Raw genomic sequence first — 16417 nt, 5'->3', positions numbered from 1 at the left:
GTACGTGTACGAATCAATCCCAATAAAGATGTCATGGTTTTATTTGAAGCCTCAACAGACATGAAGTCTGCTTTTCCATCTGAACATGAAATTGGTCGATCTTCACCCGCGGCAGATAGCGATAAACCATGATCAGCAGATAATTGACCCACACCCAAGATCCGCATCGGCGACGCCTTCTGGACTCGACCCGGGGGCCATCATTTACGATAATGGAGAAGCGCGATGTCTAACCCAGGAACCTAACAACAAAGAGATGTGGATACCTTGTGTCCCGTCGGCGAGGGATTCCTATTCCCAGGCTATCTGTCAGACGACTTGCCGTGGTCGCTAGATATCGGCTGATATTTCGAGACCAGTCTTCTCAACTTATCTAGGCTTCTGTTATCAGCCACATCCCAGGCATAAGAGCGTTCATAAAGACAATGCACTCTGAAGGAATATCTTCAACAAAGACCTCACTGAAGTCAGGGACCAAATTTGAACTTCCAAGACTCTGTGTCTGCACCCAGGAACCATGACATCTGTTGTCAAAAGAGCGTTGCACAAGATCGAACTTCCAGAGAACGAACAAGGTAATCGTTGGAGCAATGAGGACATTCAACCTGTTCCTCCGGAGCGCCAAACATGGGGTAAGTTGGCTCTCATGAAATCATTTATTTCCCCCCCTGGCGAGAAGTCAGAACTGAAAAACGGACCATGCGATACAGGTCCAATTCAATTTGTGGAACTCTGGTTTCTCATCAACCTGAACGTGAGCAGTTATCAAACTGGTTCATCTCTGTTGGCTTCGGGGATGACATATTGGCAAGCCATTATTGTCATCCTCGTCGGTAACGCTCTTGCGAGTGGCTTCGCCGTGCTCAACTCAGTATCCGGGGCCCAAAGTCATCTGGGCTTTCCGATCGTTTGCCGAAGTGTTTGGGGTGAGTGATCATTCTTTTCCACCCGAAGCTAACATGCTTGTACTGAAGCCTTTCAACATCTCATAGGCATGTGGGGTGCGTATTTCCCGATCCTGAACCGAATCTTGACGTCAATTGTCTGGTACGGTGTGCAGGCAGTCATTGGGGGTAAGATGATCTATATCTGCCTTCGCTCAATCTGGATGGATTTAGACGAGCGCATTCCCAACACCCTGCCCGAAGGCATTGGGATCACCACTGCGCAATTCATGGGATATGTGCTCTTCAACTTCCTCTGCTGCATCTTCATATGGTTCAGGCCTCAACAGCTCCGTCCTTACTTTCACGGTGCATCTGTGGTCGTCGGGATCACTTTAATCTGCCTTTTGGGTTGGGCCGTGGGGACTAGCGACGGGTATGGATCGGTCTTCAATGCCAAAACCACCATTCCCTCATCGGAACTGGGTTGGCAAATGAGCGCAGGCATCATGTCTGTCATCGGGAGCATCGCCTCTGGCATATTGAATCAAAACGACTTTACAAGATTTGCAAAGCGCCCGAGCCATGTCACCTGGACGCAAGGAATTTCCTTCTTCACGTCCAGTTCCATGAATGCTATCGTCGGCGTTGTGGTCACTGCCGCCACCCAAGAACGTAAGTTACAATAGACTGCTCTTGCATTTCCCCATTAACATGACGGTCCGCCAGAATACGGCCACGGCACTGCACTATGGGACCCCAGTACCTTGTTCATGGCCATCCAGGACCAGGATGGCTCCGGGGGTCGAGCGGCGACATTCTTTCTAGGAATCGTCTTCATCGTTTCGCAGTTGTCAATTAATGTTGTCGGAAACGTGCTGGCTGGTGGACTCGATGTTGCCAGCGTCTTTCCCAAGTACATCAACCTCCGACGCGGAGCATATGTCCTTGCAGCTCTCTCAGTAACACCAAATCCATGGCAGCAACTCTCCTCAGGATCAACGTGAGTGACCATGTTCCCCTTTCATTCTGGTATCGACTCATCGTCTTTCTTCGCCTAGATTTCTCTCCGTTCTTTCGGCTTATGCCGTTTTCTTGGGACCTATGATCGGTTTGCTCTGCGTCCACTTCTATATCATCCAAAAGAGACGTTTCCACGTGCCCGACTTATACATTGGTTCCAAAAAGTCGCTCTACTGGTACTACTACGGCACCAATTGGCGGACCGTCGTCGCTTGGGTGTGCGCCGTCATTCCCAGCATGCCTGGTTTCGTTCATTCGGTGAACCCTTCACTCCACGTCGGGATTGGTGCCAGCCGCATCTTCAGCCTAAGTTTCGTCCTGGGATTTGTTCTTTGTAAGTCCTGACCAGATATCATGTTTGGTTTTGACTGCATAAAAGTCTCTTTCCTTCATTTGCTAACTTTTCCCCAAAATTATAGCGGCCATCATCGCCTGGCTTCTGCACCAGATCTTTCCGTTCCAATATCCCGAGATATCGGCTATCGTGGCTGAAATGGATAGCGCAAGCTCCCACGGTGAACCCGTCGAGGCTGTTATTGAGGAGACAAAGATGGCGTCTAAAGGAGTACGAAACGTTTAAAGGCTGCTTGGAATATAGGATGGCCGCAATCTAAAAGTTCACTTTCACAATTCTTGATATAGGGGCGGGTGACATTAACAAACAAATCTCGACAAAAGAACCTATCTCTTCAAATTGTTTCTTCCGAATACAATACCTACAGCACGTGTTACCTTCAATCAGATATGTTCAAGAAATCTGGATCTTCGATGGTCTGAGCATCAACAAATGCTCTGCACTTGTTGATTAAGAAAGCTACTGTGGCGCCACGTTCTCGAGAATTCTTTTGTACCTGAGCCTTGTGCCCTCGATCGCCATAGTTGGAGGGCCCCTTGACTAGATGCTGAGACCGGGAAAGGCCAGATACCTGGGCATTTCAGGCCAATCATTGGGGATGCTATACGAACATGGTGTGAGCTCCATGCAAGGTGGGGGAATCCAAAACTCTTCGAAGGCTTCATATCCAAGAGATATACTCCAAGTCTCTCAGGCGTTGATCTCCGCTGATATTCTGCAGTTCGTGCTGAGCCAACCAGTCACGTTACATGGATGGCCAGATAAGGCCACCAAGGCTCGACGGTTATCATACCCGAGGTTTTGCCTCTATCAACTACCCGACAGTTACAACGATTGACACACTGATAGGCCTAATCTGGAGGCACAAATTCGATGCGGCCAGCCGAGCAAAATACTAAGAGCAAATGGGAGAAGTGTTATGGGTCCTCAATCTCATAGAATGCTATAATTCAACTAACAGACGTAACAGGCCCCGGTTACAAGAATGGGGGATTCATAGTTGCCGATTCACTTTCTGATCAGTGCCAACGACAGCAGTCGCGCCACCGACATCTTTATGGTCTAAAGAAGTTGTCTGCTGAATCCCGATAACAATACATAAAATTTATGATTCAATAGTATATATCTGTGTTGATCCATTTTTTTTCCCTTTTCCGTCTCATTGAAGCTCAACTCATTTCACGTCAGGTTAGGAGCAAAATTGTCCCAGGGCTCAATTCCCTCAGGACATTGGCCCACGAGACATACACATCGCCAGCGTCGCGTCTTTTCCAGACCTCTTTTGCGACCATTTCGGCGGGCTCTGCATTCTTGAATCCCGTCCATGCAGCATGTCTCATGCATTCGAGGGCGCGGCGGCGCAAGTTGTCGCCCAGCGCTTCGCAAGCCGCAATGAAGCTGGGCCATACAATCGTCCCGATGCGGGCCCCGGGATAGAATTGGGCCTTGATGTCTCGATGCCCTTCGAGGTTGCTAAGCACGCTTTCAACGTAGTGTTGTAGAATGACGGGGTTGGTAAAGCGCAGAAAACGAAAGAAATATATCAAAAGAGCATGGTGAATGGCGGTTGCGATGTTGGATCTCATGACTTGTTCGGGATTCTGAGTCTCGCTGATAATACCGCCGCTGCTATTGCGGTTAGCTTCAAGGTCAAACGGTCCCGGAGCTATGGCTGTCGTGTTGGTGTTGTTTGTTCCTTGGAACTTCCATTTGCAGATATCCTTTTCAAGTTCTGCAGCATCTGCTACTAGCGCCGTCGGCAAGATAGGTAGGCATGTCCCTATCTCATCGAGTTCTGCGACCATCTGGTTTGTTCGTGAAATGAGCGTCAGTAACGAGCTAGGGATGGCATAGAGGTCGAAAAATATTTCTTCTTCTGCTGGCCCGGTCAACCCAAGGTCTGACATTGTCTGGTATTGGGAATTCTTCGATGGGAGCCCAATGGACCGTAGATGCGGGAGACTTTCTTGTTCCGGAATATTCTTCACTTGTTCGAGTAGTTCTTCCGTAATCGCATCCTTATCTTGGTTTTTATCCAGGGCATCAAGATATTGATCTCTTGTCTGACAGTACGTGGTTTGTGCGATGATTCTGATATATGAAAATATCCGGTGAAGTTGCAAAGCCTTATCAGAGAAACGTCGTTTAGTGCGGCCTATCTTATTGATAATTTCTTCGCATTGGAGAATGAAAAGCCGAGAATCCCATGCATCCCCACTGATAATCTGCATCAGCGTCAGTAAAACATGTTCAACTGCCGGCATGGGGTAAGACATACACCGGCGCATATCAGACTCATCGCGCTCACAAAAAGCTCTTTATATTTTACTTTATCTGCCGACCTGGTTGGTATCGATCGCAGTGATTTGCGAAATGCAGTCCGAGCGATGCCTCTGAATTTCTGAGCTTGACTTTTCCAGTAATGCGCATTCGAACCTTTCTCTTGCGGCGGCACGACATCATCGATGGTACTGAAACTCAAGGATGTCGTTTCGTGAAGGGAGCCCAGATGATAGCAAGTCAGAGAAAGGAGGCTGTACAAAAGGGACACTCTGCTGAAACATGACTGCCTAACAATGTCCAATTCCCCATATGCGATTAAAGCGCATGGCAAATGTATACCTCGCCATGGTGCCTTGATTTGAGGCAGTGGTGAGAGTGAATCAATGACGTGACCAGTGTAATGCGACAATAAGAATCGTACGTTGGAAGGCAAGTAGGGGGACCCATTTGGTAAAGAGCATGCTGAGGGGTGGCCGTAGCTGAAGTTGGAGGGGGACTGTGATTGTCGGGCTTTCGTTTGACCACATGTTTGGCCAATTGTCGACAATTCTGCTCCTAAACCATCTTCAGTATAGAGAGCTTCACAGGTTTCGTGAATGGTCTGATCGTCCCCGACAATGGAAGCACCATCCGCATGCAGGAAAGACATACCTCCATCTTTGGCAGGAGAGCTGAGCAAATACGTTTGGTTCTCGCTGGAGCCGTTTGAAAGAGTCAAAGGAAATGCCGTTCTGTGAGTTCCTCCCCATGAAAGATCAAACTTTGGTGAGTATGAGGTGGTCGGAGAAGACATAGGGGGCTCTGAACCATTCAATCTTCCCTCGCTTTCGAGTGGGAAGACTGCAAATGGACCCCGTGCTACATGCCAATTTTTCACATCCGCCGTGTCGCCTCTGGAATCAAGAACCTGTTCGTCGAGTTGTTTCAGGAGCTCTTCAATCTCCAGCGTTGATCCAGCCGATGAAAGTTGGTGAACTAGATCTTTCGAAAATTCAGACCTCGACCGGGCTATTCATCCGCTTAGCATTATTATGGGCAAGAGTCAAAAGTCCAATAACCAGATAGACGCACCCGAAAATATTTCTGTTCGCGCGCGACGTCCGTCATGATCCTGGCATGGAGATTCTCTGGTTACACTGCCATCAGGATGGTCTGGTTCCCAAAGAGGCAGCCACTGCAGCTGAATCTGATATCCTTGGCACTGAAGACTCAGTCGAACACAATTGTTGCAAGATGGCTTGGAAAGGTCGCATTTGACCTTCCGAGACCGGCAAGTAAGACATCCGGTAAATGTCCTTGACCTTGCTTTCCTTGTAGATTGTCGACTCTCAATCATAGATTCCGGATTGTGCTAGAGGCGCGTTCTGGATGTGGGTGATGTTTGACGATAGGAATGACGAAGTGGTAACATGGAAGGCCTTGGCGACGGGCGAATGAAATGTCGTAATTATATGCGCCCGAACTACGGTATAGCTGTGGACTCGGCTTGCTTATCAGGAAGCCAATCCAAAGTGGATTCTCGCGGGTCCCACGTCGAACGACGGGCGGCAGACCATCCCCAAAGTTTTCCACCACGATCAGAAAACCAGAGCGTGTCCCAGCATCTCAGGCATCGTTGCTCTTCCCGTGGCCAGATAGGTTACAGAAATCGAATGGGCAAGAACTCTATTATTACTCCTATATTGAGGCACGGCGTTCCGAATACTCGAGTAGTGTCTACTAAAGGACTCACGAGTAATCACTCGGTATTCCCGATTAGGTATCCCACCTAACGCAGAGCATTAGGATAAATTGCGACGGTGTCCAGTCGCACAATCACGTGATAATGCCAAGCCATAAACCCCCGTGATTGGCCAATCACGCGGGTCTCGGTAAATCTTGGCGTCCCCAAGAATTCGACGAGTAGAGGTCGGTTCCAAAGCTTACACCGAGGCGAAGCGCGTTTCTCCTTGCTGAGGCTTAGTAAATTTTGATTCTATTCGCTTCCAGGATGGGCTGTGTTATGCCTCACAGACCACGTGCTAGCCTCATCCGCCGTATGATGTGAAAAGGGGTCTGTACACCACCTTTTGTTATTCTGTACACTATTTTCGCAACTTTGAATCGCCAAAATCTCAGCAATGAGTGTTCTGAGAATACTGTAACTCTTAACATAGCTACTACATATCCTCTGAAATCGGATCAACCCTAAAACTTCGAGTTATTCTACGCCGTTAGAGGGTAAAAGAAGTAGTTGGGAAAAGTAGCGTTTCGTGCACTAAAGGTACGACGTACCACTTTCAAAAGGTGGATCACTACGTCAGAATAGCACTTATTTTACCGCCATTATGCAGGCGTATTCGAGCGATTTGAAAGCTGAAAAGGCGTATGTTTACTAGCTTTGTATGTCTGCACGCGATCCAGCAAAAGTTTTAGTCCTTTACGGGGTGGTGGTGGCGTTCTGGGGGGTATTGCACCCGGCGTACAGAATAACAGCCGCCATGTGAAAATAGGCCTTTCTGTGAGTTCTGGCTGCCTTCCTCCGCTTTGACGGGAATATAAACACTTTGCAAATTCAGAGTGATACGCGTTTTCTAATCTCGCAACTGCAAGCCAAAATTCTTTAATCACACTCTTGGCAACAGCAACCGTTCTTCGATGACAATTCGACCTATAAGCAAGTGTTTCTCTCGTGTCCAGGTACCACTAATCCGCTCTAGAACAGGCTGCTCTTTCGATGGATGATGAACGCAGGCATCTCCGGCCCCGAACGGCAAAAGGGAAAGCTATCGACTCGACCGACACCGGCAGCGTCGTGAACTCGGGTACCAAAAAGGCGAAGAGCATCAGCTCACGAACCCTCCAGCACCGCGAAGAAAGCCCGCAAGAGGAAACCCTCGCCACAAGGTAAGGATGCTGAAAATGTTAGCCCATTATTCAACACGACACCCATCACTGAGCGCATGGCCTCTCATGCCAGCATGATAACCAAGGGACCATGGTATACGCTACTGACATGAAAGCAGAAATTGCAGCTGAAGCTCTTGGAGTAATGAGGGAGAATATTCCATGGGACATATTCCGTTCGACATATCTTTCTGATTTCGGTGCAAAACCTCAACAGGAGCTAGCTGTCAATTCCGTGCGGAAGGTTGGCAAAGGTAATTGGGAAAAGCAACTGTTCTGGGGTCGACTGCGCCAGTTGCTTTCCGACGAGGTTCGTTATTCTGGGTGCGCTATTCTAGGTGCACTTTCATACGTCTCTCAGTCCTCCGCTGACTTAGTGACCAGACTCTTTGTGACCTCAAGCTATTTTATGGCGGTACGAAGACTCTACCTGATGCTAACAAGGGTAAGGAGGTGCCTTCTAAACCCGACTTCGTCCTCCACGTTGGTGAAGACTCTCCTACATGGGCGGATGTCGATCTTCTGTTCGAGCATACACGAAGCCAAGAAGCGGTCACCAAGAAATTCTCGCAGTGGCTGCGTGGTGCCTGGAGTGTTTTCCACCATCAACCTTTCCGCCGTCACCTCTATGGGATCATGTTTATACGACCTCGTGCCTATGTCTGCTACGCTGATCACGGCTGCGCCGTGTACTCCGAACCTCTCTATTTCGCGACGAACATTCAATTTCTGGTGGACTTTCTTACATGGTTCATAGCAAATCCGAGGTGCCGTGGAAGGGATCCGACAGTCGAAAAAGAAGAGGATTGGACTTATATTCGTCATGCAGGGACAACATGCGCACTCGCGGCCCGAAATCACTCATGCGAATCATACGCGATGCCATGATCACATATTATGAGGCTTACAAACTTCCAAAGTTTGGTTTCATCCACGGCGGTGAGCACTGTATGAATGTTTGTGTGCCAAGTGCTAATCAATTAAATAGATATCTCCATTGAGAACATCTTAGTTCTCATAGAAGGTTGTGTACTCACCGGTGGCCTTACGTGTGAGGATCGGTGCGGCACACTAATTGACTGGAACTTATGCTTTAACGCTCACGGAGCATCATCTAACAGAGCTTTTGAAAGCGGTACTCCTGCCTTCATGGCGCCAGTTCTCCTAAATGACAAGCAAATCCCTCGACGAACCTTGGGCCACGATATGGAATCATTCTTTGCAGTCATAATCTGGATAGCAACGTTCAATTTTCTCAATGAGGCCGCTTTTCGGGCCAAGCCTCTGGCTGTTGTGATGCTCGACAACAAGAAAACTCCGATGGATATTGTAAATGCTAAGGGAAATTGGTTCAAGCGTCGGGAAGACTTTATGGAGTGGGTAACTGATTACTTTGAACGCCCATATCGCGAAGATATGGAGTTTCTCACGTGCGTACTTAAGCTACGCGAAATCCTGTACCCGAGTGACACGTCTGACTTCAACACATTCCTGTTTAACAGGCTCAAAGGAAAGGACAACAAAGCGACGAAAGATGCTGATCCGATGAAGGAGACTCTGTTCCGGGAATGCATGAAGGAGATCGATGATTACCTACAGGAAACAAAGGGCTGTGATGAGATGCGATGGATCGATTCTAACGCACTAGCGCGACACACTCCGGAGAGTCTTATGCCAGAGGAGAACAGAGTTGACTAACTTGACACTGGCGACTTGATACAACTTTGTATGTGAGGAAATTAGGTCTCAGAATCATGCTGCCACAGACTGGGCCGGCCTCTATGGACGGGGACGCAACGACTTCATCGTTGGTGTTACCTCCAACATCACTCGCGTCTCCCTTACCTTTCACGGCTCCATTTTTGCACGAGAGCCGCCTCGGAGCAGCGTCATCGTGGGAAGGGGTTCGTGGCCCGGTAGATAGACAAGATCATTTTCTGGTTCGCAAAGCGTGTGATTGATCTTGGTGTCGGACTGGGTAGCTGTGCTTACAAAACTCCCATCAGTCCCCATAGTAAGATTCTCCTCCCAAATCTCTGGAACTGCTACAGCATCCCCCTCCCGTCATTATTCCTTCCAAGGCATCCTCGCCACCCACTTTCTGGTCTCCAAGTGCTTTGTGTTACACACGCCATCATGGGCCCTTCTGCAGGTCGCATTCTCGTGGAGCACGGTACTTTGGTGCTGCAAATCATGTTCATACACCGGCTTCGAGCGCTCTTTCGTGTACACGTACACGAACTTCAGCGCTGCCTCTAGTAGATTGAACCCGCATAAAAACGGCAGATTGCGAGAGACTGCATACTCTGTTCAAGGACGCCCCTCAGCAACCGCCGAGAATGGTCAATAATAAACGATCACACAGCAGATATTCCGCTACTTTGGCGATCCAATCAACTATTATGAAGAGAGGAAGTAGCCAAGTGGATTCCAGGTAGGTGGGCTAGCTACCGTAGTCCGAACTCGACAAGCACCAACACAGAGTATCCTCGAGTTACGTACCAAGGCTAAACACCAATTGGTCGATAGAATCGTTGGCTTCGACGAGTTCTATCCTGCTCAAGGCCGACCTGAGGCTATTCGTGATGCTGGAATGCAAGGCCTTCGCGAATTTATTGAGGAATGGCCGACCGCGCGTTTAAACGAATGCTGTGATTTTCTTTGCGAGGAGTTTCACGTCAATGTCTGTGTGTCTACAGCTTATCGAGCGTTGAAAGCACTTAACTTGATGCACAAACGGCTCACTAGAATTAATGCCAGACAGGATAAAGACGAAGAGGCACTAGTCTATGGCCGGGGGGGCCAAACGACAACCCCGTATGGCTCTGTTTTGGGCTTCCATCTGTGCGATATCCCTGCTGGGAATGCGTTAGGGATGTTGTTGAACGAATGAAGCCCGTACGCACCTTCTCCAAACGATTAGATGGTGCGGGATGGCCCCTACAGCGACGATATCGTCTGCCCTATCTCTAGATGGGCCATGGACTGGATCCGATCAGGCTGGGGAGGCGGCGCCGTACACGCTGCCGAAGGAACGAGACCACTTGCCCCCGGTCCTACTCGGCCACATGGTCCACGGATTGGATCCGATGACGGTGGCCTTTCATGGGATCCGATCAATGGACCATCTCGATATCGAGGCCGGCGCCGTACACGCTGCCGAAAGAACGAGACCACTGGTCCCCAGTCCCACCTGGCCATATGGTCCACGGACTGGATCCGATGGCGGTGGTATATCGAGGCTGGCGCTGTAAAGGGAGGACTCTCATGACGATGGCAAGGGAGAGTGTCCCCGTCCTCACGATCCAATGCCAAGTCATTTTATCACGTGATTCATAACAGGACCGTCTTGGCGTCGCCACACAACGCCAAGCCACAACCTGAAAAATTAAGGTTTATACCTTATTCTGCCAGAAACTGCTTCAAAATTGACACCAAATCGTGGTTGACCTATCAAGGACGTAACCGAGTGGTAAAACACCCGGGTTGCAGTCGAACTGATAGAATTGAGGGGCCTCACTAGTGTTTGATCATAGGTGTAGGTAAGAGGGTTGTCCGGCCTAGACTCCACTGAGCTTTCTAGGTGCCCGATGGGTAAACGTAATGCTCCAGCCAGTGATTGTTGATGTCAAACTGAGTAATCACTGGGAGGTCACTGATTCAAACTCTCCTTCAGTTGAACTTGTATGACCGAAAACTTTCACTGGTTGTGGCGCCTCATCTATGAGTTCGTCAGAGATGGACTATAGGAGGGGGCCTTTCTTTTTTGGTAGGGAATTTTGTTGCTCTAGGCAACGTCCTCGGCGTAGTCTTGAACCCAGCCGGGCCACCTGCCCGGAATCCAGCACTGGACAGTCCATCATTAGGGGCCCCCCTGGGTAAAAATCGGCTGCCCCCCCATAATGATGATGCGCGAATTTTTGGGACGTTCTTTGCATAACTTTTGTATTGGCGTCGAAGTATCATTTCATTACACCTAATGAGAGCCACATCCCAAGTCTCTCAAGATTCCATTGCGTTGTGGTTGAGATATTCAGATCCAAAAAAGCAAGTTTTTTGGCGTGTTTGGGGTGGCCCGACCGGGAGGCTGGCTCGGTGCAAGTTGCAATATGCCAAGCTAACGGCCTCACGTGATAATGCCAAGCAATATGTCACGTGACTAGACAGCAAACCTCCGCCCCGCTACTGCACCAGGCCCCGGAGAGAAAGGGGGCCCGAATGGCGACTGGCGTATGGACGAACTGGTAAGGCCATGGAATAAAGCAAAAAACTCAACCCTCGACCATCCAAAATCTTTCCCAAGCTTCTTTCCATTTATTATTCTTCAAGTCCTCTAACCAATCCTTAAACTTCACTGGCTCCTGGTTATCTATCTTCATAACCCCATTCTTGATTCCCTTCCACCCCTCAATCGGACCCTTGATATACTGGTGATCGCGACCACAATACGTGCGACCAATTTCACAGTGAGCACCTTTGTTGTACGCTTGTCGCTTCTGGTAGCAAGGCTCGCAGAGAATGGTATTGCCGCATCGGTACATCGGCCTGCCCTTCCAAGCGCGCCATGAGACAATAGGATCGCATTCGCCGCTGCACAAACACAAAACCTCGACGAGGTCTCCCTCGTCGTCTGGTAGCGGGTCCCAGTCGTTGATATCACCATCCTCTTCTGACAGCGAGTCCACGTCATTACTGTTATCGTCATCCTCTTCAGACTCTTCGTCCGTGCCATTGTAGTCCTTTTCACTCTCTTCTTGGCCGCCAGTAACAGCAAGAGCGAGCCGCGAGAACTGCGCGGAGACCAAGATGCGAGCTTCCCTATCGAGACCACTCATATTAGAGAGAACCGCGGAAAGATTCGTCAGGTTGAGCCAGTCATTCCATTCCACGTCGTCCGTAAGTGATTCATAACAAACACTGAATGCGTTCTCCAACGCAGCCTGGAAATCCTGTGCTGGCCCCATCTTGCGAGCCATCTTCGCAACGGTGATTGTGTGATGCACTAGGCTTGATTTCAGAGTTGAAATCGACTGTGCCAGATTTCTGTTGGTCAGGCCCTTTATCTCTGCGAACAGCTGCATCTTCCTCACGGGATCTCCAGTGGAGCGAAATTGTTCATAGATGAGATCGGTCATGAGGATGACCGTACGGACCAGTGTCATCGCTGGATCCTCATTTGTAAACCTGTATGGTTCCCCAGTCGAACTGGCGTCAAGATTCTCATCCATAAGAGCTTTGGCCGCATCGATGTCACCACGGATGTACCGGTGTACCAGAGCAAGTTGAAACCGGATCGGTGGGGCCGCGTTAAGACGATCAAGAAGGGTGATGGCTTCCTCGTATGCCTCAACCAGAAATTGATGTTCTCCTGCTTTACCCGCAGCTCTTTGAAATTGGGGGTGATAAATGTCCCTTTCATAATCCTCTTCGTATCTCCAGGTCATCCAGTCAAGTCTCTCGGTTTTCTTCCACTCTTTGACCAGCCCGATCAACTTGGCGTCGGCGTGTTTGTCAACGTATAACTTGAACTCGGCTTGGAGGATATCGCCCGGCATCGGTTCTTGGTCAGAGTATCTTGCCTCTGCGTACGATGCCATGGCGTCATCAACCTTCCCAAGGGCTACTTCTGTCTTTGCACGTGTCACAAGACCGTTACGGAGGAGCTTGGGAGATACCTCTCTGTTAGACAAAGCATCGTTGATAGCCTTATTTGCCGCGTTGTAGTCTTTTTTGCGGAGGTAGATGTTAGCCACCAAGTCCAAAATTTGAAAGTGTCTGATGGGTTCTTTGCATTCACTAAGTGCATCTTGTGCGTAAGAGAGTGCTGCGTCATGATGTCGCGAGTGCTCAAGCAGCAAAGCGACCGCCCAGGGTGTGTTGCTTCCTCTGACAATGTTTTCGAAAGACTGGGAGATGGCAATAATTTCCTCCTCTCTGTACCACGACATTTCACCTTCATCGTCTTCGACGCTAGAAGAGTCCGTATCGTCCTCCTCCCCTTGAACTATGGGATTCCGATGCCCTGTCTGCAAGCCATCGTTAGTCAATTTCCAAAGAAGATATTCAATAGAAGCTTGGAAGTGTAAGAGCGTGGACGATGAATTTATCCGCGACGATAGTTGTCATCCTGCAAATGACCTCAATCCAACCGACGAGAAAATGAAACGGATGTACGGACCAATTTGATGGCGCTTCGGGCAAATTTGTATGAGCGCAGGGCAGATTTCAGGTCCGCAGTCTGGAGCCAGTTTTCAAGGTGGCCTTTCGCGAGAGGCACAAAAGCTGCCATCTCGTCTGATACCACACTCTTCACCCAGACCGACGTAGATGCAGTCACTTTGTCGTCCAGAGAATCTGCCATCTGTGCAAAGCTAGCCACATGGCTAAGCAAAGGAAATTTGGGAAAGTTCTTGTTGATTTTATCATAATCCACTCCAAGAGATTCGAGCCTCATTGCAGCATTAGCCTCGTTTGTCATAATAGCCCCCAGAGCTTCTACGCCTGTAATCCTGTCGGTTTCTGAACCTTGGGCCATCCTGGTCTCGCTGAGGTGCACCGCCCACTTCTCAGCAGCATACTTGCGTAACCCATGAGGGACGTTAATCGCTGGGTCGCAAAGGATCTTTGAACAAATGACAAATATCTCACGGTGCGCTTCTGCCGCCGATGTTCTCAATCCTGAATCTCCGGACTGTCCATGGCGGAAGAAGTCTCTCATGGCCCGTTCCTGGAATTTTAGCGGCAAGTCGCCGTCATGGTAAGCTGCGTCGGGATTGTTCTTGATCAGTGTCAACGGCATTGACGGCTGGGGCGAGGCGGCTCCCACACGTTCCTCAGGGTCTCCGATCTTCAGAAATCTTGCCAGTTGTCTCCCCTGGAGTTCTCGTTCGAGGTCAAAGGAGTTTCCCGGGGTCAGCTCGAGTAGAGCGAGGCATTCATCGAGCGAAAGAGGTTGGTATGAGAACGCGAGCCACCATAGGAGACTTTTCATTGCTCGCAGCTCATTAGATCTGACATGATGCTGCAGGTCCTCGAGCATAGAATCGTATAGCCCCTGCAAACTTTCTGGAAGCTGGTCCAGTTTGCTTGAGGACGAGGTGCTCCCGCCCAAGGATGCTCAATTGGCGGAGTATATGCTCGACATAGAGCATCCCTAATGGATATTAATACGAGCCACCTTCACTTGCGACAAGCTCGCTTACCGTCCGCTTTCTCCTCAATCGTGCTGGATATTCTCTGCTTCACGTATCTGCTAAACTTGCGGAGCCCGCTGTCGTTGTTCAGGTGGCTCCAAATTAGCAACTTCATATCAGAGAGCTGCTTTTCTTTCGTGACAGCAATGGATTCGGAGCCGATCTTCTTCAACTGTAGGCTTAAATCGGGTCTGGTCGTGCATAGGAAAGTAATGTTTAGATCTGTCGTATCTTTAAATTCCGAGAAGAATTGCAATAACTTTTCTCGTTCTTCGCCCTGCAATTCGTCTAGGCCGTCCCAGACAATCTGCAGCCGAGCCTGAGACGAGCCGCTGAACAAGGGCTTAACAAGGTCAGTCCAGATATCCTCCCAAACCCACGTATCCAAATCCAGGTCTTCCCGCCCAATTTCGATATTGATCTTCTCACACAAAACAGCATTTTGCTCCGCAATTTGGATGACAACCCAATTGATGGCGTTGCAAAATTGGCCGAGATCCTTAGGACTCTCGCGGAAGTAGAATTTCGTAACACAAGTGTTGCTGTCTGCCAACTTAATAAGTTGATCATAAGCGGACACCGCAAGATAACTTTTCCCGGCACCAGGTGGTCCCTCGATGGTGAGAATCCGCGGTGCAGCTTTGCCTTTCCCTTGGACAAGCCAGGGATCCCAAATCGGCTCGTCAAAGATCCAGGTACATGTCTCGTCAATAAAGTTGTCTTTAATGCTATTGTATTCGTGTGCCGGGTTCATGGTGTCGCCAAAGAAGCTGCGGACCCGGTTCGAGGTTGGACGCTTATTCTGGCCAGCAGCTTTACCACTCCCCTGCGTGGATGGATCCTGTCGTCGACGCTCTTCCAATGTCATCAGAAGTTTCTAGATATTCTTCAGGTCGCTATGGACGCTATCCTGACTCTCGAGGACTGTCTCCAGTAACTTGGTCTGCATATTCTGATTCTGCTGAAGGTCGGAGTTCATCCGTTGCAGCTCTTCGGTGTTACCAAGGATCGCGTACTCGGTGGCCGAATGGAGGCGGGACAACGATGTATCCATTTTCTTCCGGGCTCCTCCAAGATCGCTGTCCTCACCCCGAATCATATTCAAGATCTATTTTTCTGTGTAAAGGTTAGGGAATGATTTACCTGCAGGTGGTATCCGCGTTTGGAGAATGAAACACGCACTAAAACGACCCAGCTCAATATACTTAGTAGCAAAGCCACACATCTCCAAGACGGAAGTGAAGACATCCATCAGGCAGTTGCGGTAAGCTGGATACTTGGGCAACCGCGATTCGAGGATGGTAATGCGCTGGAGGAAAGCATTCATATCCTCAAAGAACGCCGTGATCACATCATAGTCTGCCGACACTTGTTTGCAAGCCTATCTTCTCCGTTAGATGGCTACAAACGCTGAGCATATAGGTCAACGCTGTCCCAATCGCCGCTGCCGGTGGGAAAGCCGGCGTGGCAGCAGCGATAAGTTGCTGCGCGCCTTGCTGGATGTACCCTAAATTGGCTATGAACAGGCCACGCAGCTTATCGACCTTCTTCTGATTGTGGCGGAATTGGTGGAAGTTGTTCATCTGGTTGGTGCCGAACGCGATCATCGCGTCGACACTTGTGAAGTTGGGTGAGAGGTCTACGCCCGTGATGCCCTTGTACTTGCGGAGGGCATCGTTCCAGAGATCGGCAACATCGCGGCTGTCTTTTGCCAGCGACTCCTTGATTTGTGTGATGATGACCTCGTCCCTCATGACGGAGAACTATCAGAGAGGAGGATGATGAATGTGTCG

The 16417-nt window shown here is 49.5% G+C and overlaps 5 protein-coding genes across 5 annotated transcripts; 3 read left to right on the top strand and 2 right to left on the bottom strand.

Moving 5' to 3' along the window:
* Positions 1–517: 517 nt before the first annotated feature.
* Z518_09134 (uncharacterized protein) lies at positions 518–2487 on the top strand (the record flags this gene model as incomplete). The annotated part of the gene is made up of 6 exons (XM_013413090.1): positions 518–632; positions 711–926; positions 993–1559; positions 1614–1887; positions 1946–2241; positions 2327–2487. 6 exons carry the CDS (start codon positions 518–520, stop codon positions 2485–2487), a joined length of 1629 nt encoding a protein of 542 aa, XP_013268544.1.
* Positions 2488–3446: 959 nt separating this feature from the next.
* On the bottom strand, positions 3447–5338 carry Z518_09133 (uncharacterized protein; the record flags this gene model as incomplete). The annotated part of the gene is made up of 2 exons (XM_013413089.1): positions 3447–4487; positions 4541–5338. The coding sequence occupies 2 exons, from the start codon at positions 5336–5338 to the stop codon at positions 3447–3449; spliced, it is 1839 nt and encodes a 612-aa protein (XP_013268543.1).
* Positions 5339–7522: 2184 nt separating this feature from the next.
* Z518_09132 (uncharacterized protein) lies at positions 7523–9129 on the top strand (the record flags this gene model as incomplete). The annotated part of the gene is made up of 4 exons (XM_013413088.1): positions 7523–7741; positions 7816–8198; positions 8261–8370; positions 8420–9129. 4 exons carry the CDS (start codon positions 7523–7525, stop codon positions 9127–9129), a joined length of 1422 nt encoding a protein of 473 aa, XP_013268542.1.
* A 704-nt stretch (positions 9130–9833) lies between these two features.
* On the top strand, positions 9834–10685 carry Z518_09131 (uncharacterized protein; the record flags this gene model as incomplete). The annotated part of the gene is made up of 3 exons (XM_013413087.1): positions 9834–9865; positions 9961–10299; positions 10355–10685. 3 exons carry the CDS (start codon positions 9834–9836, stop codon positions 10683–10685), a joined length of 702 nt encoding a protein of 233 aa, XP_013268541.1.
* A 1017-nt stretch (positions 10686–11702) lies between these two features.
* On the bottom strand, positions 11703–16378 carry Z518_09130 (uncharacterized protein; the record flags this gene model as incomplete). The annotated part of the gene is made up of 6 exons (XM_013413086.1): positions 11703–13457; positions 13610–14441; positions 14494–14584; positions 14634–15479; positions 15807–16005; positions 16034–16378. The coding sequence occupies 6 exons, from the start codon at positions 16376–16378 to the stop codon at positions 11703–11705; spliced, it is 4068 nt and encodes a 1355-aa protein (XP_013268540.1).
* Between the last annotated feature and the right edge of the window lie 39 nt (positions 16379–16417).

This window comes from Rhinocladiella mackenziei, assembly GCF_000835555.1.
Source record: "Rhinocladiella mackenziei CBS 650.93 unplaced genomic scaffold supercont1.7, whole genome shotgun sequence".
Lineage (NCBI taxonomy): Eukaryota > Fungi > Ascomycota > Eurotiomycetes > Chaetothyriales > Herpotrichiellaceae > Rhinocladiella > Rhinocladiella mackenziei.
This window is presented reverse-complemented; position numbering and strand designations above follow the sequence as displayed.